This window comes from Mauremys mutica, chromosome 3 (genome assembly GCF_020497125.1).
Source record: "Mauremys mutica isolate MM-2020 ecotype Southern chromosome 3, ASM2049712v1, whole genome shotgun sequence".
Lineage (NCBI taxonomy): Eukaryota > Metazoa > Chordata > Testudines > Geoemydidae > Mauremys > Mauremys mutica.
In genome coordinates, this window is record NC_059074.1 from 209,781,800 (window position 1) to 209,807,551 (window position 25,752).

General features: G+C 43.0%; 1 protein-coding gene across 2 annotated transcripts; it reads right to left on the reverse strand.

Annotated features, from left to right (window-relative positions):
- Positions 1 to 2,275: 2,275 nt before the first annotated feature.
- LOC123366857 (adipocyte plasma membrane associated protein) lies at positions 2,276 to 24,814 on the reverse strand. 2 transcript variants are annotated; one of them, XM_045010678.1, is made up of 9 exons: positions 24,701 to 24,814; positions 17,654 to 17,770; positions 15,367 to 15,482; positions 12,373 to 12,465; positions 8,329 to 8,445; positions 7,209 to 7,383; positions 6,548 to 6,682; positions 4,244 to 4,436; positions 2,276 to 3,256 (listed from the first exon to the last, which is right to left on the reverse strand). In XM_045010678.1, exons 2-9 carry the CDS (start codon positions 17,734 to 17,736, stop codon positions 3,047 to 3,049), a joined length of 1,122 nt encoding a protein of 373 aa, XP_044866613.1. In that variant the 5' UTR covers positions 17,737 to 17,770; positions 24,701 to 24,814; the 3' UTR covers positions 2,276 to 3,046. The 2 variants fall into 2 exon arrangements, with proteins under 2 accessions (XP_044866613.1, XP_044866612.1); XM_045010677.1 differs by lacking the exon at positions 24,701 to 24,814 and adding an exon at positions 24,351 to 24,534.
- Between the last annotated feature and the right edge of the window lie 938 nt (positions 24,815 to 25,752).

Genomic DNA, 25,752 nt, shown 5'->3' on the forward strand with positions numbered 1-25,752 from the left:
GAGTTTGAAATCCATATAACAAACTGTCTCCACACGATCCTACATATCACCATTCCATTGGGTAACAAAGGATGTAAACAACTGGACACCTTAATACCCATTGGAGCATTAGAGTATGTCCTTTGGTTAGTAGAACTTTAAACACGGCCTACATAGCTGGTAACAGAAATAAGTTATTCTCTACTTCATTTCCTAAAAAACATGATTGCAGTGTGCTGCTGTAGGTGTCTGCCTTTCAGGAGTGGTCAACAGTAGCAGGAGAAGTGACATTACATAGAGAGAGGAAAGAGGGCCTTATTGTTAAGGCCGTGGACAGGAACCCAGGAGATCTGAGTTCTATTTCTAGCTATCAGACTCCCTGTGTGACCTTGGCCAATCTTCACATGAGGCTAATAACTCTTCCTTTGTCCATCTGGTCTATATGGATTGTAGGATCTCCAGGGCAAGGACTGCCCATTACTATGTGTACAATGGGGCCCTGATCGCTGCTCAATAAAAAACAGAATCCATGATGGCTTGGTGAGATAAGCAATGCGTCAGATGACTGCAGTCTATTACATTAAATACCATACCATAATGTGATCCATACTTTACGCATCAAATTTTGATGCGTTTGAACACTCTTAAAAAAATTAATCTGTATTATACTTGCTCTCAGAGCCTGGACAGGCAGATTTTACACCATCTAAGTAAATTGTGCAGGATTATGAGCTCATGATTTTAGTTTCCTTGCCAAGCTAAAGCATAAAGGCTTAATATCTATATCTGAAGAACTCTGTGTATTTCAAAAGCTTGTCCCCTCCGTCAACAGAAGTTGGTCCAATAAAAGATATTACTTCATCTACCCTTTTTCTCAGTATAGAGAAGGATCACCCTACTCCATTAGCTTCATTGCATGAACAGCCATTTCTCTGAGACAGAGCCCAGACACACCACCTCCACAAGCAATTCTGTTTCTAGTCCTGCTATATTTAATCTCTCCTTCCCATCTACACTTCTCTATATTCCAATCCCTTGGCCAAAAAACAGCAGAGGAGATGGGGTAAGTGTTAACTTTGAAACTACTGTGTTTCAGACACAGCTCAGAGAGAATCAAGATGTTGCCTGGAAGTTCAGATCATTTCCATTGGAATTGAGAACTCTAGGGAGATTTGTGCAGCTATCAATTCTGCCCCGATCCTGCCCCTTCTGAACATACCAGGAGGCCTGGAGAGAACAAAGTAAAGAGTCAGAGTTCATAACTACAGAGCACAGCTCCTAGACCCATTCCCCTGGTAGCCAATCAGGACATGTCCTACTCTTTGAACTGGAGGTAGTTGAAGGACACACAGCATGCTAGCTTGATCAGAACTAGTATGGGTAAAAGTAATGGCAATGTGAGCCACTTGCCATCCCAATTACATGCCATGGTTTTCAATGGGTCTGTTCTTGGAGTGGCTAGCCCCTTCCACTGCTTCTCTACTGTTAGCACGTTACCTTGATCAGAGCGAGCACAGGTATGTCTCCTTGAGCTGGGAGTCACACCTCCAGCTCGATACGTAGATGTACTCTGGGTCTGCACAGCATGCTTGAGTGGCTACGAGTCAAGCTCAGCACACAACAATCCAGTGGTTGCGCCATAAAGCCAAAACGAAACTATTTTTTTTATTTTAGACTTTGATCTTAGTGCCGGACACAATCACCCTTCAGGGATACCAGTGATCCACATTTCACATGGATCCTCCCTTCCACCGCCAATCTCACATCTGCACAAGCAATTGTTGAGAATTTTGGAGTTTCAAGAAACAGGTCTTTCTTTGGGGAGATGTGTCTCGGGAAACCCTTGAGTAAACAACCTCACAGATTTGCACCAAACCGTACCCTGGGCCATGATTTGGAATACTAGTGTTCAAGCCAATCACAACAGACATGTAGATCTGTCGGATGGACTGAAAATTTGACTTTAAACAAAAACTCTGGGCTTGTCTACACTGTTCCATTATGCGGACCACGTGGTGTAAATTCCAAAGCGCACTGAAATGTTGCACTCTAACTGCCACATGTGAATACTACTGGCATGAGCTAAAAGATGCTTAGTTTTTGTTAACTCAGCCCTGTCAAACCAGAGTGAAAGGCAAGCACAATGAAATAATTTGCAGTATATGCCTGTGATATTGTACCTCTCAGCATAACAATCAAGTAAACACACTATTTCATCCTTTGTTTGAGAAGTGCAGCAGAGCACATAAAAGGCACTACCCCCACATAAGTAATGAACAGTAATTTAAATACACTATTTAAAACCTAGTTGAACCAATGTTCTGTTTAATAGTGTATAAAATATAACTACCATCATTGTCAAGTAACTACAATACTATAAGAAAGAGCATTCACAGACAAAATATCACAGGTAAAATATTTTATGTCACTTAACAGTCAAGTATAGTTTCATATTCTCATTAGATAGATTGAATTGAAGAAATCTAACTGATGTGACTAGATTTCTAGGTATGTTCTGGTGGTTACTGAATCTACCACTGAAGTATGATATGACATGTGAACGTGCATAATTTTTTTTAAACCATGCCTACAGAGTAGGATCTAAATTGGACATAAATACATGCAAGACATCCTCTCTTCAATACGGTTATTACTTCACTAAAACCATTTACCTATTTCCAGTGTAATATTTTGAACTCAACACCTATTAAAGTTGACAGATGCCTTTAAGACAGCTCAAAATTAAGAGAAGCAACTTTGATTGTAATGAGTGCAATAGGTTTTGTTTAACAAAAGCATTTGGTTGTATTTACTTGTCTCTTTACTCCCTACGGACATTAATTTTATGCATGCCATTTTAAAGACATGAAGTAGTTAAACCAAAAAAGAGGACAAATACAGCAAACCATACACATTTTCCTATAGCAACACAGTAGCATAGGATTTCTCTGCTGCACATAATGGATGCATTTCCATCTCTCTCTCTTGGTCAAACATTGCCGCAATCTTCTTTTTACAATTCTAGAATGTTTCAGGATAACAATGGCATTTCATTTTGCATGGACAATTAAACATGCTCAAGGTTAAGTCTGCAAATAAATGGAGACCGGAAGGAGCCCAGGTAAAGATATCCATTGTGTTCATGTGCCTCACTAACGTAAGTTACCACCATTCCATTGGGATCATGAAAGCTTCTTTTGTAGGATCCAGTTTCGCTAAGTTCAACGACAAGGCTATACTTGGGCACAAACTTTATCACAGTTTCTTGACTTAGCAACTAAAAAAAGAAAAACAGCAAGAGTAAGTTGTTGTATAGTTATTTAACCATGAATTACATAAACTGATCATATATTTCAAAGCAATCATGGATCATGCCAAACCTTGGCAGTAATCAGTGAACAAAATAAGTCTTCAGATTTCAGGTGAAAGTTAACTGCATAGATTTAACATCTTAAGAGCACTGAAAAGTCAACTATAAAAACATGTTTGATAGAAAATTCACTCCAATGTGGAACTCTGGGATTTACTCAGCATGACACTGATGCACAAGGCACTCGTGTTCTCACACAATTTCATGATGTGGTTGATGCCAGTGGCCAAAAATCAAACAGATTTTGTATAGCTCTCAACAGTGCTGCTTATTTGTGACTTGGTCCCCAAGCATGGCTTTCTCTGTTGATATTCTTTTACCACACTCAGAAATTTAAAAAAAAAAAAGTTGTAACGCAGCATGGCAACAGAGTTTTTAACTGAGCTGTCATTTCCATCTTAAATGCCTGTTAGGTCAAGATTGATGTTTATCTGAGAGAGAAATTTGGGGCTAATTTTTTTTTTTTAAAAGAACATCTGTTAAAATGTCTGAGGATGAAGAATTCTTAAAGTCATGTTGACAAAATATTTTGTACTTTATTTTAATTTGATTTTAATAAAAGACAATCAAATGCCAACATCTTATGTTGATACACCAGTGAGGCTGAGAGTTTGATAATACAAAAGAAAATAAATGTACAGTTAAAAGACAGTGGATTTGAAAGACTGCCTTTCCATTTGAAAATTGTGTACTTCCTACTGGTAAGAGCAAGCCTTAGCTTTGCTAACTATAAAAAATGTGGACGATGCCTCCAACTAGCATCATGTGGCATACCTGTAGCTTTAATCACAGCATCATAATATCTTCCAGTGAAAAAAAGAGCGAAAACAAAGTATTTTCTGTACCTTAAATAAAGTAGTAAACTGTTTTTCCCTTTATCTTAAATACATTTACCTTAAATATTATTCTTTTAATAAATGGTTTTTCAGATATAAAATCCACCATAGAAAATCCAGGATTGGGTCGAATAGCTGACATGGCTACCCAGTATCCCCCAGAGCTGCTTAAGCGGATATTATCTGGAAAGCCGGGCATATTTTCTACAAACATATCTGCTCCACCTTTCATTAATCCAGAGACATAGTATCTGTAAAATCACAACAAGATAATCAGGACATCCTCTTAAGTTCAATACATTTTCTACTAAAAACAGCTTTTCTTACTGCTAGCAGAGTGAAGTACAATATGACCACATTCTTCTGTCTGATATGCGCCTAGCAATCACTACAGCTTGTGCCACCATGCACAAGGATCCAGCTGATGAAAGGAAGAGATTGTAAACCAGATGTCTCCAGTGAAGGAAAAAACTGGGTAGAATAGGAGTTTTTTGCCTTGCTACTGAAAACCTCAGAGAGGAAGATTTAATCTCTCTGAAAGATGTTAGCTAACCTGTATGGTGTAGGCAGAGATCAAAGTAAAGCCATAAATGGATTAGGAGTCTGGTTTGGGAAGCCAAATATGCAATGATTTAGCTGAAATACCAAGATCAGTGTAGCACAGCTGCAATATCACTGACATTGTAAGAGTTAGTGGGACATATTCTGATGGCTAATATAAAACCAGAGTAACTCCACTGCCTTCTATGGAGTTATTGCTGATCTCTGGTATAGCAGCAGAATTTGCCCCACATCATTTATATAAATTGTGGGATTGAGCAATTCAACTCAGTTTACCCATAAACAAGATAAAGATATGGTGCTACAGTCTGTCACATCTACCCTATGAACTATGGTAGAGGAAAAGATGTGGGGAGAGCACCAAGTAGAGTGAAGAATTAATTGACTCAAGTTTTACAGTCCCCCTTAACTTGTATGAGCCTTTCCTCCCAGCTGGGGTCAACTAAGTTTTAATTTCAAAAGAAATAAAGATAGATCAAAAATAATGTCTATTTGAATTTCAGCTGCTTGTGTAAGTAAAGCAGAGATGCTCTATGGCTAATTGGAAGTCAGGTTAAATAGTCTGAAGCCTGAAAAACCTCTGAAACCTCTACCAAGCACATTTTTTGAACCCTGCATTCCCTTAGTCCACCAGCTAATAGTTCTTCCACTATTGAGCTAAAGTCCAATAGTTTTGAACTTTAGCTCACACTTTAATATTCTTCCTTCTGGTCACAATCATCTTTTCCTCTTAATGCTAAACAAAAACAAACAAAAAAAACAACAACCCACAACACAAAACAGAGACCAGTCCCTGCTGACTGGAGGGCAGAGAGACACAATGATATTGTTGTGTGTCCATTTCGCAGAGTGGCAGGGATGTTCTGCTGAATCACACTGTTAACAGGTATTCAGACTCTGCAGAGAGCTACTGAAATCCTACCAGTTCCTACCCTGTTCAAACTAGGGAGATTTTAAAGTTCCCCACCCTTACTGTTTATCCCACCAGTATTGACAGCCTTCATGGAGATGGACCACCGGTTGCAGGGACTGTTTTAAACACCACATTGCTTAGATTTGCTCTGAGCAGGCCAAATTAATTGATAATGTGCATAGAACAGTGTCAGCAGCTGTTGACCCATTTCCACTGACTTCCCTCCAGAACCCCAGTAGACCTGGACCAGAGAAAGCTGCACCAGGGTTAACAATTGCAGGAAATTTTTCAAAAATGTCTCTAATGTTGGCAGGGCCACTGCATGACACGAAGTTTGTTAACTTCAGCTGGATTAAAAGCTAAGTGGGGGCAGCTGCCTAAAGAGAAGCAAGGACCAAGAACAGAAGAGGCTCTGGATGGAAACCCTAGCGACAGCCAGACACAGGAAGAAGGGTTACTGCTAAGGTTTGTGTTGGGTTATTATGCTTTGAGTTACCAATACAGCTAAACTGGGGTGAATTTGGATACTAATGCAGTGTTTGTGCACTTTGAGGTCAGGGTAGAGATTCGGTCTATTCCCTTAATGACTGAGAGGCACCCCTATGCCCAGCGATGGGAATCAAATACCTAAACAGAACCATGCACAAGACTAAAATCTGCCTTGATTACACCCTGTGGAGCCCTACTTGAAATCAATAGGGTTGCATGAGTTGTAAGTCAGGGAAGTATTTGGCCCAAGATTTTCTTTTATGCTGTGTAGTCGCATTAATGCACTACTGGAAAGGGCTCAGATAGTGATGAGGCTGGTATAAAAACCTATATAGAATAGAAGAGAAATCAATTTAAAGTCATTTGACAAAGTAAGGTATCCCCAAGTGTCTCACTCACCTCCTTATTCTAGCTAAGGTCGTTTCTGCTACCAACACAAAATCTTCAGCAGGAGAGAGCTGGACTCCATTCGGAAACCTCAGTCCTACCATTAAGACTTTCACTTCTTTTGTCACAGTGTCATATTCAAGCAGGCTAAAGACAGAACATTACACGTGTACTTAAGTGAAGTGGGATAAGACAGTTTGCTCAATTGCCTTTTGCTTTGCCAGGCATTTCCCTTCCTCTTATTCCTCCAGGTTTTATGCACAAAGAATTTGAGAAAAAGCAGAGCACTCAGGGCACATTTAAGTTTATTTATTTATGACCTGGAGAGTGGGCCAGAAATACACCAGCTTTTTAAGGTTGCTAGACAATTGTCCATGACAGAATTTGGGTTAAAAAAAAAAAGTTAATTCTTTTAATTTTAAAAAGCACATTCCACTAGAGAAGATTTACACAAATAGGCTTTTTGAAAGAGGAGGAAATCTCTTACATTTGTTTCATTTCTGCACGTGCCAGCTTCTTCCACACATCCCCCCCCCCCGCCATTTTCAGAGCAGCATTATCTACATGTTTTATAAAGACTAAGAGGGTTTTTAAACACAACTAAGTTGTCCTGGCTATTCCTATTGATTTGATCTGCTGTAGAGTAGATGGATTGCTGTACATAGATACTTGCCGTCCATCATCTGTGCCTTCCATAACCAACAATGAATAATCCCTCCTTTGCCATTTACTGCTGGAGTCTGTGAAGAAGATTTTCCTCCCATCCCGAGTCAACGTGAGGTCATTCACAAAGGACAATTTGTGACCCTCAACTGGTTCACTGGTTGATAATAGCATTTTCACGTCACCTGATTACAAAAATAAATAAATAAATCTGCCCATCTTTTATCCTGTCGTTGCAATAATCTGAACCCTAACACATTCAGGTAGGTGTTAAATTGGCCTAGTATCTTTTCTATCCTCAGAAGAGCAGCTGTCAATGTTATACACCATTTTGTATGTGTAAAATTTTAAGGTATCAGCATCTGACATTGTATCAATCCACATCCATGGCGTGCACAGAAATGGTAATGATGAAAAGTGTTAATGGGGGGGCAATACTGACTGAAATACAGGGTAAAACTAGTATCACTGCAAAACTTTTACATAGAAGAAGCTTCATATTGTAGAGCGCCATACACTGAAAATACATTTTTAAAAGCTTTTACATTTAAAGTATAAACTCAGGCCCTGATCCTGCAATTGGATCCATGCAAGCAGACCACTGCACCATCCTGCAGTTGGCTCTGTGGGGGAGAACTATCTAATACTTAGGGTACTAGCCTGGAACTTGGGAGACCTAGGTTCAAGAGTCTGTTCTGCCACAGACCCCCAGTGTGACCTTGGGCAAGTTACTTAGCCTCTCTGCCTCAGGTCCCCATCTGTAAAATGTGAATAATAGCACTTCCCTATCTCATGTTGGGGGCAAGGGGGATGCAAGGATAAATACATTAAGGATTGTGAAATGCTCAGATACTATGGTAATGGGGGGGTATAGAAGTACTTCAGCTAAATATGGTTTGTTTAGCTAAATAAAGCACTCAGCTCTATGGATAAAAAGCACTGGGTCGAAGTTAAGTGCTTTCCAAAAGGTAAGCATCGGTAGCCCTCTTTATAGTGGTGGAAACACAGAAGCATGCAATGGCAAAGTGACTGGGCCAAAGCCACAAAAGTCATGTAGAGACAGGAACAGAACCCAAGCTGCCTGACTCAAAACTCAGTGCCCAAAGCCCGGGGGGGGAGGAGAACCATACCTGTGACCGTATCAATTTCATATATTCCGTAATAGGCATCTGCCACAAACAGGGTATTAGTTGGCCCAACTCTGATGCCAAGGGGTCTCCCGCAGGTGGGCTCATCTTCCCTGGTTCCTTTTGAGACAATTTTACAGCTGTTTTATAGGCAGAGCAGTTTGTATATAAAGGTATTGAAGCCACTCCAGCAAAGAAAGCTCAAATATAACAAGACTATATTGCCAGCTTCCCACCACCACACTTATAAATATATCATGCTCTCATTTTTCCACCGCGAAATGAATTTTAATGATCAATGAATCAGAGCTGCTCGAAGGTTAGCGTTAACACTGCCCTCTACTGACAGGCCTAGCAAAAAACATACCTACCCTAGTTAGGGGTGGTTGAATATTTTAAAAAAAAATTGTTTTGACGGAAGTTTGGAATTTTGATTAAACAAATATTGACACAGAAAGTGGCTGTTCTCAAAAATGTTTGACATTTTTTAGTCAGAAAACCCCAAATCAAAAGTACTCTGGTTTTCTAATAAAAAGTCAAAAATTTCTGCTGAAAATAATAAAAAACAAAAGACTTTCCCCCAACCAGCCCTAACCTCAATACTTCTGACAGCTAAGAGAAATTCTCCCTTAGAACAGGCAGTAAAGATCTGTGTTTTCAAAGCAGATCTTTAGCACTACTGCCTTTGTTGTATATATATGGCTTAGCCATTGACTATAGTGGTTTCATATGCATATACAGTTGAAATCATAGTAGAATTTATAATGGTAACTGCAAACTCAACTATTATATTAGCTGACAAATAACAAAGACAAGTGTGGCACTAGTACTGTGTTAGTAATAACTGGTATTGACTTAATCACCTTCAAACAACACTGAAAAGGTTGTCGACAACAAAGAAGGAGTGTGCCAGAGGATACTTGGCACGTGCCTCAAGTTTCCCTTCTAATAAAAGATGGAGGAAAACTATTACAAGTGAGAGTCACACTATATATTTTATTCAATTTGTTTTTCAAAAATGTCCACAAGGTGGTTGCTACTGTTTAACGTTTAACCTGGGACCTCTTCTACTTATCTACTCTAACAACAATGCTACCATGGAAATATCTCAATCATTGTTTGAGTCATCTCTCCATCTACCGCAGAAGTAACAAAATTTGTTTGCTAAAACTCCATAGATAATGTCAACTAGATAGTAGCACAACAGTAATAGTCAAGGATCTATGCAGAGATTCCATTAAGATTATCGGTGGGTATTGAGCTTTGTGAGAGTTTAAATGCACTTCGAAACATCCCCCAAACTTCCTGTCACAGGCTGGAAAACAGCTGCCTGACTATTCTTTGGGCTGTGTTTTTAGTCCTTAGTTTTACTATGAAAGGAAATTACATATTGGGCCAGATCCTTATGTGGTATAAACTGACAACTCTATTGATGTATAGCGACATAGTTCCATTGACAGCAATGGAGCTGTGCCATTTACACCAGCTGAGGATCTGGCCTGATGCATGATAAAAAGTGATGTAGAAAGGCTAAAACAAAAGCAAGTGTGGTTGAGCAAAAGGGCTGTAATGCCATCCTTCATCACACTGCGCCCAGGTATTGCAGAGAATTCCCACTCATATTTTGTATGGATATGTCTACACTGCAGTCAGGATAGCACATATAGACATCAATCTAATCCATCTTTGATGGAGCTAGCTCACTAAAAGTAACAATGTAACAGTGGCAGAATAGGCTAGCTGCCCAAATACAATCCCACCTGAGATTCCAGCCTGTACCACTGCTATTTTTTTAGCAAGCTAGCTCAATCAAAGCTAGTTTGAATATACATACGTAGACTGCAATTGCACCTCCTGACGGCAGCATAGACATACCTTAAAACAGCCCCCCACCCCACCCCCAAGTACAGCATTGAGAGAGAAAGTTTGTTGCAAACCTAACTCTGAACTCCGTTAAGAGTGGGGGTTTAACTCAGACTCTCAGAGCCCTGCTTACAAATTAAGCACTTTAAAGTAGGCACTACAGTACATTTAGGTAACATGCAATTAGCCCAATTACCAAGAAAAAGGGGGATTTTAAATTCGCAAATGCATGCCTCACCCAACATGTAATTGTGCAGTTGTATGCCTTACTGAACATGCAATTGTATGCTTCTAACCTGGGTCTATTTCATATGATGGGTATCAGATTTTTAATAATACACAGAAAAGGTAACAAGGAAAAAATAATAAAAGTAATTACATGCTGATCACCTTCATCTTGCTTAATATAGCAATTCTAATTTATGCAACTCTTTCCGCATTCCTCCTTCAAACAATGTGTCCTATCCACCCAAAAGAAGGGAAAAAGATGAAAGCTTGTTTAACTGATGGAGACAAGATATCTTAGCTACACCTAAATATTTTAATGTCTCCAAATCTCAAACTCTTCAGAAATTACAAAAAAAAATTACATCTATAAAACACTGAAATAGTTAACATTCACAGCATAAAGTTCCTTTAATCTTGAAGACTATCTAAGTTCTTCACAAACTGCATGCAGCATTACTGAGATGCAAACATATTTGGAAAGGATAACAGCAAGCAGGTGGATAACCAGCAAAGCACAGCCATCATAATAGAGTAGAGAAGAAACTTTGGCCAAGGGAGCCAGGGCAAACTGTTATTTGTTTTTTTACACAAACAATCTTTATAAAGAATTAACACACATAATCTCTATTGGTAAAAAAGGACGAGCAGGACCTGCGTCTTTCATATAGCTTCTGAAATAGCCGCAAATTAAGCTGTATGGAACTCCTACTTCTCTGCCCTGATGACAGAAGAACTGAACCTTTTTCCTATAGTTCCAAGATATTTTCTCTCTTTTCAAGTTTCTATAAATTGAGAGCTAGCTCATGCCATTTTAGTATATCCCAGAGTAAGGGGAGGAGCTCCAATGGCCCAAGGGAGCACAGTGAGGCATCTCCCCCCTGAAAAAAATCACTGGTATACAGGTGAGCATGCTCACTACTACACCTTCAAGGGGCACAGCCCACTCTCCCATGTGGGGCAGGGGGTTAACAGCATGGTCCAACCTCCTCACTGCCTCTGTTGCTGTCATACACCCCAGGGCGATGGAACAGTGCAGTCCTTCAGCTTCCCCAAACCACAAAGAATGCAGTACTGCCTGGGCTACATACAGGCTGCATGAAGTTGAGCAGATGAGCTGGGAAAAGGGAGAATACATGCTCCTGGTATTCCCCCAGCCCACACCCATACTCAAGAGCCACATACAATCTTGTCTTGTATTAAAGAAGGGCAGATCTAATTTGTCATCATTGTCAAAGCGCTCTCACCAGGTATTATAGAAGCATTTGAATGCTCTTAAATAAGTCTTACTGTAACTATGCAAGCAGCTACATGTGGACATGAAATCTGACAGCCAAACCATAAATGCAAGCTGTGCTCTCTTTGGCTATGTCTATACAGGCAAAAATCAGAAGCGAAATATACTATTGATGCAGGGCTACCGCAATACTATAATAATGCTTACACTATGCTGCAGCTGCATTACTGTTGTAAACAAGTATCCCCAGGTGCAAGGGATGTTAGCCAAGATTTTCAGACCTAGAAACCTAAAGTTAGGCTTTTGAACTGAAGAGGCCTCACTAACAAAGGTTATAAATATATACAGCTTCCACTGACTTTGTGAAAGATCATGAGAGAGGCATATTGTCATGTACATATTGTTAAACTATAGTTCATGAGAATATTAACATGTTGGGGTACATGACATTCAATGAGAAAATCATCAGCTTTGTATAGGTACAACATAGCCTATGAAATCAAGGAAATATTGAGCATACATGTCAACTAAGCATGGACATGTTACTGTCATCTAAAATCCAGCTACTGCACACGTGCACTATGCTGTGAAATATGTGAAGATGTGCACCTGCAAAAGAGAGCAAGACTGAATGCTAACTTATAAATCATTACAAAATTATCCCATGGATTTTCAGTTGAATGATAAAAGTGTGTAACGGTCAAGAATCATTATTTACTTACTGCATGGACCATGGCCAAGTCTGGCTAACGTTTTTATTTCCCCATCTTCAATTTTTAGAATCTTTCCATCGGCTGTGCCAGTAAACAGCACATCTGCATAAACAAATAGTATGATTAGCTTGGCTACAAAACTGCCGTAATATACAAAATCTTTTTATAAAGATGTAGCACAAATGTCAGCATCGAGCCCACATTCCCTCCCACACAAAACTAATGCACTTCGAACACGTTTAGTTAAAGATACATTCTTCCCTATTTATTCTTGTACTTCAACTGAAGTGAGAGTCCAGGCAATTAAATCACTCAACTAGCTAAGATGGATTCATTCAAATAAACAGGAGGAGTTGAGTCTCAGACCAGGTCGCTGGTTTGAATCTGACCATGGACATTAGTGATGGTTCTGTGGCCTCATCTCAGTGAGCAGAATTCCACATCACCAAAAAAAGACTCAGACACCACCATATAAGTCACCCTTGTTACTAGTTTCAACAGGGATGCCACCAACTGAATTATCCTCTCATGCTAGAAATGGTTCCTTCAGGTCTGAAACACTCAAGCAGGGATGTTTATTATACTGATACTGCTTAGGCTGTACCTGATCTGTGAAAAGATTACTTCAGTTCAAGGGATGAATCCAGCACTAAGTCAACCAAAACCAAAAATGTTGCGAAGTCAACATTTTGATGCCAAGTCACATGACAGCAATGGGACAAATTAGTTCTTAATACGCCATGATGAGCTCAAGCCCCTCTCTGAACTTTGCCATAGTTCTTAAAAAGTACAGAGATGGTGGGTTAGAAGAATCACTAAACTGTTTGGGCTTTTAAATCTCCAGTTTAGGTGCCTGAAAGTGTAATGATTTACTCCAAAACTATAAGAGGAAAAACTATTTTGATCTTCAAGGAAGGAACTGCTTCTATTTCCTAGAAAAGTTCCAAACTTCCAGCCAGGTCAGAGGTTTCAGCCATCTGAAGTCCCGTAATCTTCCTGCAACCACCACCTAGAGAATAGAATCTGAAAGACTAACTAATTGAGAAGCAGCAGACAGCATCCATACTTTGACTAAACACTTCAACACACATTTGTGGAGCCAGGCAGTAGTAGCAGAAATTAGAGAATGAAGGACTATGGTAATGATTTACTGGGCACCTTCCTGATAAGGTTAAAGATAGATATATTAAAGCCCTAGTTTTCTAGTTAACCAGGAAAAATAACAGCAAGAACTGAGCTAAATATACTGTTACTAATCAATTCCACCTTTAAAGGAAACTGCAGAGAGACTGTCTCAGATAGAAAACTGCAGCTCCAGCTCTTTGTTTACTGTTAGCACTGAAACACAAAGACCTGATTCTATAGCTAGGCCTGAATCTCACCACTTTCAGGGCACGCTGCAAAATCCACCTGTCACAAAGGCACTTTCCTAAGAAATGGGCACAGTGCCTCCAATGCCACTTGAGTCTGGCCCTTCTGATAAGAAGCTGCTCAGTAGGAGACAGTGTAGAGCTAGTAGGGGCTCTCTGTGTAATGGGACAAATTTATTTAAAAGCACCTCCAATGGTTGTATACAGCAGTAGTAAACTTTAATGTTTAGGCGTCTGATTTACCATTAAATAGAATTTATTGACAGTGTTGGTGTCACTAGGCATAACCCTAGGTAACTCAGGAGGGTGGAAAGCCATAAGTGTCAATAAAGCCTTCCTGTACTAGGCCTGAATGAACTAAAGTCACTCCATGTCTGACCAAAGCGCTTCCATGTTTATGTTTGAACTTTAATCAACCTAGCAGGCCAGTAACCGAGAATGGAATGTACAACAGCTAGCTCAACCGTGGTACTGCCAGGAGATAATGATAAGGCCTGCTTACACCTGGTTTGGGGGGGGGGGGGGGGGGGGGGGGGGGGGGGGGGGGGCCGGCCCCCCCCCCAAAATAACGGATCCAGGAAAGTAAAACAAGATAACTGTTCTGTGAACAGTTACTAACGAGCTAAAGTGGTTTTTGCCAAGTATGACTTAACTGCTTAATGTAATTGCTATTGCAAAGTGTATTTGCTGCATGGGAATGAAAGGTGGGGGGAGAGGAGGAGTGTGGGGGTGATGGGAATGCTTAGCTGAAGTTATGTATAAAGAGAGAAAAAACCGCTTGTATCTGTGTGCAGGATTTGAGAATGCTTTTTCTCCCTGGCACCTTTTTGGGCTCAAATAAACCTGGTTTGCTTCTCCACCCTGGTGTGTTAATTAGTGCGGCGCACACCGGGCAACAAACCCCCACTGTTGCTGTCCTCGGCCCTCTGTGCCGGCAACAACAGTATGTTTTATCTTATTTAAATAAAGCTTAATACTCTGAGAAACTCAATTACATAATCATACGGGTGGATATTTAAAAAGGCTTTATAACCACTGAAACCTAATTAAAAAGTTACTACAAGTGAATATCGGAACAATATAGTTTCTACAGTTAGGACCTTGACGTCATTAAAAGCCATGTTCCAGAAGGGTAAGGATTACTTGTGAGATCTAAGGGTATGTCTATACTATCCGCCGCATCGTGTCTTGTGTCTCATCTAGATGAGATACATCGATCCCCAAACGTGCTCCCCATCGACTCCGGAACTCCACCAGGGCGAGAGGTGGAAGTGGAGTCGACAGGGGAGCAGCAGCCGTCGATCCTGTGCCACGAGGATGCGAAGTAAGTCAATCTAAGTCGATCTAAGATATGTCGACTTCAGCTACGCTATTCTCATAGCTGAAATTGGGTTTCTTTGATCGATCCCCACCCAGTGTAGACCAGGCCTAAATGACTTACTCCTGGGAAAGGGGCTACATGGAGATATGTAGCTTTGAGTTGTTGGTTGCTGACCGAAGACAATGTTAAATTGCAGGCACATGGAAGCCTGCACAATTTGGTATCCAAGAGATATGTGGCTGAATCAAACTCTTAGCACAGAAGCAATAGTCAAAAAGCCACCCTAAATCCCTACAGTTTTCCAGTGCTTACCACCAATATTGGCAATGGATTCGGGTCCAATAAGTTGGTTTTCAAATATCCTCTCTGCCTGTCGCAACTTAATATTTGGCTCTAACACACCAGTCAGGAGGGGAGGTTCTTTGAAGCTGTAAAATCAAAATGCAGGTCTCATGATTTTATCACAGAATAGGTACAAAGTCAAATGCTCTTGAGCAAAAAGTTGAGCAATTTTTCCAGGTTGCCAACTAGACTGCAAACATGACAGCCGTTTTTGAAACAGTGTATTTCATTTTCCTGGACATCAGCAGACTTTTCTGATGCAATATATCAGCTCTAACCTGCATCAAGTCTTAGGAAATAAGAGTTTTACAACACTAGTGTCTTGATGTTCATTTAAATACAAGTCAGTTTCAAAGATGTGGTTCAGCAGCTTAAATAGTTGAAATAAAATTCAATTCAATGTTGCTACTTAGCTAGTTGATAAACTACTGTCCCAGTTATTATGGCCCCAAACCTTCAACTGGAACCATGCAGATGGATGCTTGAACCCACACAGATCTGATTGTAGGTTTGATGCCAGTAGGAAAGACAATTCATCCTAGAGAATTAGATTCTATACTCCAGAAAGAGCCTTAATAATTGTGACAAACATCTCCTTTCAACCCTGATTCTGTGCTTATTTACACATGTGAGTAGTCTCCCCACTTGTGACAGACCCAGGCCAGTGGGGTACCGGAGTCTGGTAGAGGGCAAGTATACTGGTCACTGGCTGAGTAGTTTTCTGTTCCCTGAGTGACCAGAGCAGGGGCTGCACTAGAGTAATCAGGAACCTGCTAGAACCAATTAAGGCAGACAGGCTGATTAGATCACCTGCAGCCAATCAAGGCAGGCTAATCAGGGCACCTGGGTTTAAAAAGGAGCTCACTCCAGTCAGGTGAGGGGGAGCCAGAGGACAGGAAGCGCGTGTGAGGAGCTGGGAGCAAGAGGCACAAGGAGCTGAGAGGGAGAGGCTGTGCTGCTGGAGGACTGAGGAGTACAAGCCTTATCAGACACCAGGAGGAAGGTCCTGTGGTGAGGATAAAGAAGGTGTTGGGAGGAGGCCATGGGGAAGTAGCCCAGGGAGTTGTAGCTGTCATGCAGCTGTTACAGGAGGCACTACAGACAGCTGCAATCCACAGGGCCCTGGGCTGGAACCTGGAGTAGAGGGCAGGCCCGGGTTCCCCCCAAACCTCCCAACTCCTGATCAGACACAGGAGAAGTTGACCCAGACTGTGGGGAAGATCACTGAGGTGAGCAAATCTGCCAAATAAGCGCAGGACCCACCAAGGTAGAGGAGGAACTTTGTCACAGTAGTTATGTAACAGCTGCAATCTTGGCAACACCTGGGTCTTAACCAGGATCTCCACAGCTAAAAGTCTCTGAGCTAAAGAGCTATGCTTTCTGACTGGGACCATAACAGACTCTCGGCCTCTGTGGATTGGGAACAGAGGGGGCCCAAGTAACACACACTAACCAGTAGGTTACATTTACTTACATGAATAAGCTTTGAAGCATTGGAGCCTATAAGCCTGACTGATGTGCCTAGTAGTAATTGGGACGGTAAAGAATTCCAATTTCTGTTAAAATAATCTAGATACATTTAAGTACAGCATTAGCAGAGCAGTGATAATTAGTTTGGCTTTGAGAGTGGTTTTTTTAAAATCTAATAAAAAAGTTTGCAGAGTATGAGCCTAAGAATATTGCTATCTGATCCATAGGGGGTCTGTGTTCAATGTGGTTCCCCACTGACTTCAGTAAAACTCCATGCAGGCATAAAACTCCAAAGTGCAGCAGATCTGACTGCTGGACTACAGCCTTGGATTGTAGCACTTTGGGACACAGACCATGGCCTTTGCATAGGGCTTACAACAAATGGACCCCTAACCCTGCTTCTGCACACTACTGCTTGATATTAAACAAAATCTATAAAAACTGTGAAATTGAGTCCCGCCCCAGGCTGTCACCTTCAGGCATGGGGTGAGGGGTGAACGGCTGCAGCTGTGAGCCCCACGTGGCTGTCAGTGCCCCCACTTCAGTTGGTGAAAGCGCTCCTGGTGAGGACATACACCACCGACAGAAGGAGGACAGTACGGACACCAACAGCTGACTGAATTACTGTGGTGGCTGTAGGTCGACCTAAATATAGTCTACCTAATTTTGAAGTGTCAATAAGTCCTCAGTAACTTCATAAAAGTTGACTAAATTTTATCCACCAACAAAAAATCAGTATTAAAAGTTACCTTGCAATAAAATTCAGTTAAAACAAAACACAGCTCACCTTAGACGTTGAGGGTCTATTGGACATTCCAGGAGAACTATTGCTCCAAGCAAGGGAATAATTAAAGACACAGCCAAAATCATGAAGGTCACACGGAACACCTTACTGCTGTAAGTACTGCCATACACAAAAACAAACAAGTTAGGATTACAGCATAAACACAACTTTAAGATTTTAAGAATTCTCATTACAAAATTTTGTTTTTGAAAAGCCCACTTCTTTCTGCTTTCACCCCCACTACACACACAATTCTCTTCGTGTTCAACCACCTGCTAAATCATGTAGTCAGCATAAAATCAGGTCTGTCATCTGTTTGAATACAGTATTGTATGTATACAATGCATCATAACTAGAGAATCCATGCATTAGAAATAAATATGGATAGACTACCATCTACCTTCTAAATTAACTTTGAGTCCAGTCTGGAAACTCCCATTCCAGTAGCTGATATTGCTGCCAAGAATAAGTTACCTCACGTAACTGGAGCAAAAGAGATACTGAAGTACTTTAAAGAAACACTTTCTTAATTTAAGAAGCCTTATCTTGAAACTCATAACATAGGGGTGTGACGTTCCCCTCTGGTATTACCTGGACAGATGATCTGCTAGGTCACTCCAATCTTTGACTCTGGGAGCCAGCCTTACCCTGCTCTGCTGTGAGAACCCTCACTCCTGGGCTGTTCATGCACAGCCTCTGGCATGTAAGCTGCTCCCAGCTAATTGCAACCAAATGACACTAGCCAATATCTCCAGTCCCAGACACAACCCTAGGAACCTCTGTATTGCAGTGTCCAGTTATGCCTGCTGGACGCTGCAATTTTATATTAGTTTGTCAATTTAACAAAGAAATTGATATGTACCAGGCTTGTTTTCCCAAGGGGAGTCTCTGCCACGCTTCAAACCAAACATACTACTTCAGGTAGAATAAACAAACAGATTTATTAACTATGAAAGATAGATTTTAAGTGATTATAAGTCAAAGCATAACGAGTCAGATTTGTTCAGATGAAATAAATGCAAAACGCATTCTAAGATGATCTTAATACTTTCAGTGCCCTTACAAACTTAGATGCTTCTCACTACAGACTGGCTGGTTGCTCTACAGCCAGGCTCTCCTCTTAGATCAACACTTCAGTCGCTTGGTGTGGTGTCTGTAGATGTAGCTGGGAGAGAGCATGGCAAATGTCTCTTTTTTATCATGTCCTTTCTTCCCTCTTGGCTTTGTCCCCCCTACCCTTTCAGAGTCAGGTGAGCATTACCTCATTGCAGTTCCAAACTGACCAAAGGAAGGGGGGTGACTCACTTGAGAGTCTAACAGATTCTTTTGTTGCTTTCTAGGCCAGCATCTTTTGTTCCTGTGAGGCTGGGCTGGGTTTGTCCCATATCTGCCTTGATGAGAACTACCTCTGCTCTTGGAGAGTTTTTGCCTGGGCTTATTTTAAAACCATGAGGATATGTTTTCAGCCTCATAACTACATACGAGAAATTATAATCTATAACATTACTGTAACATCACTATAACAGCCATGCTCAGTGCATCATGAGCCTTTTGAAGACACCCAACATGACAAACTTTGCACTGGATACTACACAATCATTTTATAAAGATGAACATGGGGGTGTACGGTGTTCCCCCAAGGTACAGTGCATCACAAAGGTGAATATGAATAAACTTTTCAATTCACCTATGCAGGACACAATATCCATCAAAACATGAAACAAGACACTGAACTCTAAAGTAACAAGTTTAAAACTGAGAATGGATGAATAGCAAGCTGATCATGCCGCTCAGAAAACAATACAGATATAGTACCTTCCCAAACCCAGTTGCAGAATTTCACCCTGGGAGTACAACAGACTTCCGGTAGATATAGTAAGGCAGCCCATCTGCTGATAGTAGCCTGTGTTCTCCAAATTTACCATGAGAACCGTGTTCCTCACTCTTGAAAAAGATCATGATCTTGACAGTCTGTTGCTCTCTGAAGTTGGCCAGAACTCTTCCTTGGAGTTCAAAGGTGTAAAAGCCAAGAATTATCCTCAAGTGTCAACAGAGAAAATTCAAGACTGAGTACAGTGACCCTGACAGGTCCCTCAAGTCCTGAAATGGATTAGATTTTACATATTTACATAGCCCAGGTAGGAAGGAAAATATATACTGCTTTTCTGTGCAAGCACACCAGGGCCGCACAACCTTCCTTGATGCAAACAGGGTCATCTCTTGGGAATGGTTCTTGCATACACTGTTTTTGACTGTAACAAGCCCCATGACACAGACAGCTTCCAGAGAAGAGAAATGCAAGGACTTTTGGAGCATTTGTGGTTTGAATTGGAAAGGCAGCCACTGAGACTTTCAGCTGTTCTCTAAAATAGCCATTGGCATATACCCAATCTCCTTGCAGTATCCATTAAACCAACAGCAATGGTACCTTGTGATGGCATGCATTAATCCTTAGAACCTTTCCAAGGTATTGTCCTTGATCAGCCAATCATCCAAATAGGGGAGAAATGTGTGTCTCCGCCCTGTGTACAAATATCACTGTGACCACTAGGCAGTTAGCACATACACAAGGTGCTGACACCAGGTAATCTTTGGGATTATTAGTGCTGTTCCCTATGTGAAAAATCTAAAGAATTGGATTTGTTCCTGTGTGTGTGTAAACATTCACAAATTTGAGCATGCAGCTGGTCATGTTCCTTTTGCAGAGGCATGATTGTTGGCAACCCAGTTCTGACTGCAACTGACAGGATCTATTGTTGTGTTGAACCTGGTCACTCTAGGCAGGCACTGCCTGGTAGCTGCTCATTCAGAATGGGCACAGCACGTAGCAGGCCTTTCTAGGAGGTGTTGCACATACTGAGCTGTAGGCAGCAGACTACCTGCGATAGCGCTGAGCCAGAACGAGTCCATGATACTTGGCACAAGGCTGCCCCAAGGCAGCAGACAGAAATCAGGCCAAATGTGCCATTATCACTGCTTTGGCTGTTTCCATGAAGATCAACTCTTTAGTGCTCTTTCACAGTTCAGATACTTTCCAAGAGGACCCTATGGGTGTCCCCCTTCCGCCAGTTATCTTCTGCATTTTAAAACCATTCATCTGAAGCTGTGTGTTACTGGTAGCAATTGCTCCACTCCCCGCTCCTGTGCACCTGCACCAGCCCCCTCATGCTTCTGGGTAACTCAGGGAGGTACAATGGCACTCCCCATACCAGCTCCTCCATCTTCCTCAGGTGCATTACAGCACCAAGCCCCATATCCAATCACCACCACCTAAACTGAGCCATTTTGAGAGCTGCCTTAAACCAATTTCTTCATCTCCTTCAAGTCAAGCATCTGCTGGCCCTGCAACAATCACCATGTTTAGAACTTGCACCTCAGAAGCTTCAACACCAGCTTCCAGGGCACTCCAACACCAGCAGCCTTGGAATTGAAAGGTGGGAGCAGAGAATAAGAGGGAGGCAGGGGTCCTGATTAAAGTTGTCCTCTTATCGCTACATCTCTATACATCAGTTAACCACGTTTCACATCTCTTATCTACTGTGTCTCAAAAGATAAAGGCTCAATATCTTCAGGACTGTCAGAAATTACTCTGAGCTAAGAGCTTCAACCAAAACCTCTTTATAACAGCTGAAAACTATCTAAAAAAAAAGTGAGCATTAGAAAGAAAACTGAAACTCAGCTGCTGAAGCCCGCTTAAACTTCAGTTAAATCTTGCTTTCCAGGGTAAAGGTTACATTTCTGACCCCAACTAAGCAATGGACAAAAGACAAAGAAAGGGTGCAAAAAGGACTTGAAACCTCACATTCCAAGCCAGCAAGCTACTGGCCTTGTGCAGGCTTTTTCTGTTCCTCGAGCTGCGAGAAGCTGCTAAAAATTTCTTTAAAAAAAAAAAAAAAGAGAAAAAAAAAAGACAGAAAAAGACAGAATACAGACAACTTTCTATATTCCAAACAGTGGGCAATAAGGTGAATCACTGGAGTTAAAACGTACTAATTTTGATAAGCCAGATGTGAATCCTTAGATAAGATTAGACCTCAAGAAGCCAACATATCTGGAATCCAGCTCTAGAATCCTAAAGGACAGATAAGGTTTCCAGCAAGAAGAGGCAGAGAGATACTTCTAGAAGCAGGAAAAAAAGATCAGATAGAATCTGATGGGTGCAAGATTCTGCTGTGTCCTAACCTCCAATTCTGCCTAGCCGGATAGTTGCTGAATGGGACTAGAAACGATTTTGCTAAAGGCAGTGCAGCTTCACTCCTTTTTCCAACAAAACTCTGAGCTAATTTACACTTGCCATCTAAGATAAAAGCAAAATACAAAACACACCACAAATGAATCACAGCCCTTTTGTAACTGGTGGGCAAAGTACATATCCACAAACATCCCAGGCTATTCAAGCTAGATCTACAACTCAGATGTTGGAAAAAAATACATGCAATTCTCTATAGTTGCTTTTTTGTTAGACATTATTGGTTGAAAGAAATCAGTGTGTCTGTTTTTCTTTATATGAAGATCACTTGAGCTCAAGAGCACTCCATAAATGTATCCTATCACATTACTGAAAACAGTAAATTTTATTTTAAAATAAGGAAGGAGAGCCCTGGCAGATGGCTCCTTTGTACCAAGCCAGGAAGAGGGGGCTGCTGAAGCTGGCTCATCCTCTTGGTGCAGGAAGTATCAAGACAGGTTACCAAAGCAACCATCCCTAATATTTCTTCCATTTCAGAACAGTGTCAACACAGGAGGAGGGAGATTGGTGCAACAAGTGGTCCCAGCCACTGGGCTAGTGCAGGACATATCAAGGCAGGAAAAAGAAGTTGTCAAAGTAACTGAGCCTGGCTGGCACCTGATACCTGGAAAAACTGGTTAAACAACCAGTCCTTGCAGCCACATCCTCTTCAGCCAAGAGGCAGGTTACCAAGGCAGCAAAGCTTGCTGAACATCTCTGACAGATGATGTGCCCGTAGGCCCTCAAGCTGAAGGATCAGAGCTCCTAATTAGAGAAGCATGGTGGCCAGGTATACTATTGGGCAATACACAAACAAAGCCACCAGTGGCAACTACTTCCTTCTGATTAACCTGAATGACAAAGGAAAGAGGAAAAATAATTGCAAGACATCAGGATGAAAAGGAACAGAAAACAAATATAATCCAAGGCTGTGCAAATCACCCACTGTCGAATCCAAGACAAAAAACAATTAAAAAGGTAGAAAGTAAAAATGGCCCCAATCACATTAATCAATTATAACTATTACCATTAGAAATGTGCACTTTATTCCATGGTTATGCACATTTACATGAAGCTTACTGAATTAAAAAGAGGATAGTTTAAAATGGAATCCTTTAACCTAGTTGTGTTGAAATAACATTTTAAAGCTATTGCATTATATAGCCCAAACTTAAGTATGAACCGTAAATTTACACTGCTGGAAAACAGAAATCCAGTACAGAGCAACAAAGAATTGAATATATCTGTGCAACCTCAAACACTCAATAGGACAATATAAGTACAACCAAAAGCAGAACTTGGCCCACAGAAATACATGAGTAACTCTGGCCTGGTTAATGTGTATTTGTGTTGTTTTAAAAATAGGTTTTGGCTTAAAAGACTCAAAAGCACAAAATAGTACCGCTCAATTAAAAACCTCTTCTGCCAGAGAAATCTGTTAGATGTATAAAATACGGGAAAAGCCCACCACCTTTAGATTTTGATTATCCGATCAAAATATAAAGTCTGACATTCCCTGGTCCCTAAAGCAAGTGCAATGTTGACCAAGAAAAACACCAACAAGAGATGTTGCAAAAAGGAGAATAGCTGTAGCATAAATACTATTTACTCCAGAAGGGATCTGGGGATGAAGTGCCATGAGAGGCCTAAGAAACAAGAGATCTTAAATACTCCACCAGGCCAATGCTGCCTATACATCCAATGAAGTGGACTGTAGCCCACGAAAGCTTATGCTCAAATAAATTTGTTAGTCTCTAAGGTGCCACAAGTACTCCTGTTCTTTATACACCCTAGAGCTCTCTTCAGTGTCCAGCCACCCCTTTTTATGTAAAGATCCCAGACACCCAAGCATGAGCACCCCACAGCGTACCCCAAGCCAACACAAGGTGCAAAGCCAGGCTATAGCCACTAGCACCTCCTCCCTGCCCCTACTGCCCCCAGTCACTAACCCCACGCAGAGAGACTGGCCCAACCCCCTTTTTCCAGTGCACTAAAACTAAACCATGCCCCACTCACCCCCCCTTCCCTCAGCAAGGTCAGCTCTTCCTCCCTCCCAGCTACTCACCCCAGTTCCTCCTCCCTCCCCACCCCGTCCCCTTCCCTCAGCGGGGTCAGCTCTACCTCCCTCCCCCCATTCGCCCCCTCCCCCCCCTACACACCTCAGCTCTTCCTCCCTCCCCCCCTTCGCCCCCGCCGACTCACCCCCCCTTCCCTCAGCAAGGTCAGCTCTTCCTCCCTCCCAGCTACTCACCCCAGTTCCTCCTCCCTCCCCACCCACCCCGTCCCCTTCCCTCAGCAAGGTCAGCTCTTCCTCCCTCCCAGCTACTCACCCCAGTTCTTCCTCCCTCCCCACCCCGTCCCCTTCCCTCAGCGGGGTCGGCTCTTCCTCCCCAGCTCAGCCCAGTCGCGCCCTCCCTCTCAGCGAGGGTAGCTCGCTCTACCCCACCCAGGGGTGCTGGGTGCGGCCCACACCTGCCATCCTTGGCCTCCTGGGCCGGGGTGTCCTCCGTGATGACCTGGGGTCGCACAGCGCGGCGCTGCCGCAGGCCCTCAGCCTCATTCATGCTGGTCAGCGCCTCAGCCCGCTCAGCCCCGCGCGCACGCCCGGGCCCCGCTCAGCCCCGCCCCCTCGCTCAACCCTGACACCTGAGCAGCCGTAGACCCTTGGCCGGCTCCACCCCACCGGCAATCACATGTCCCGCCCCTCCCTAGGGTGGTGTTCGGCCAACTGGCGGACACAGAGCCCCGCCCCCTTCTCCCACAGGCACCCGCGCACCCCGCCCCTCCAAATCCAAGCCCGCCGCCTCACAACCCACACCCACCGTCCTGGGAGTGGGAACGACCATGTCGCCACCCGCGCAGAATGATGACGTAGGAGGCAATTAGCCAATTGTCGCCGCCGGCTTTTGGCGCGAAATGACGCGCGCCGTTATTTGAAACTCAGTCTCAGGGCCGGTGGTTGCGCGGGACTGGACTAGCCCCGCCCACTCGGTGGTAGCTGGTCCGGGGTACCTGCGTACCTCAGAGCTGTACCCGGCACAAACCAGGCCCCCTCCCACTCCATCCCCGTCCCGGCCACGCCCCCAACCGCCCTCCCCCGCCACTCAGCCGGGCAGCGCTGCGCGCGCCATCCGCTTGGGGACCAACGGTCACTAGCTCCGGGTCACGTGCGCCTGCCCCTCCCCCCGGCGCAAGGGCTGAGCCGCGTTCCCCTTCCCGCCCCCGAGCCCAAGCTACTCTGAGGCGCCCCCGCTGACGTGCTTTGCGGTGTGTTTGAGCGGCTGCGGGGCGTGTGTGCTGCGCCCGCCACACACGCGGGGGGGGGGGGCTGTATCCGCTCACACCCACAGCGTCTCTCGGGGCCTAAGCGCCAGCAAGTGTGAAAAATCGGGGGGTGGTGGCGGTAATAGGCGCCTATAGAAGAAAAACCCCCAAATCTTGGGACTGTCCCGATAAAATAGGGACATCTGGTCACCCTAGGCCCCCCTGCTCTAATCACTCTGTCATTTAGCCTCAGGGAACAGCGTCAACAGGTGACCTCTCCAAAGCCATGGCCGACAGAGGACACAGCAACGCGGCAAACGGACGCTCCGGAGCCCAGCCCCAGACATGCCGCTTCTACGAGGCACTGCATGCCATTCCCGGTGTTGCCGCCGCCACGGCCCCACCACTGACCGTGGACTCTCAGGATGGGATAGTGTTGACGGCCGGTTCCTCGGGGATGTTTGCGGACGGGGATCTCTTCATCACCCTCACGGAGATCCCCTACCAACCCTCCCCAGCCGTTACCCCGGACCCTGAATCAGGGGAAGGATCAGTCGGTAAGTGCTTTAAACATGTAAACATTTATTTCTAACAGAACAGGAATATTAAC

What these genes read in the sequence shown, in the direction of transcription:
- LOC123366857 (XM_045010677.1), bottom strand. Translation starts at nt 24,442, where the DNA reads ATGAATGAGGCTGAGGGCCTGCGGCAGCGCCGCGCTGTGCGACCCCAG. An exon ending in CAGGAGGCCAAGGATGGCAG is followed by an intron (nt 17,771 to 24,350) that starts GTGTGGGCCGCA and finishes TGTGTATGGCAG; the next exon opens with TACTTACAGCAGTAAGGTGT. An exon ending in ATAGACCCTCAACGTCTAAG is followed by an intron (nt 15,483 to 17,653) that starts GTGAGCTGTGTT and finishes TTGATTTTACAG; the next exon opens with CTTCAAAGAACCTCCCCTCC.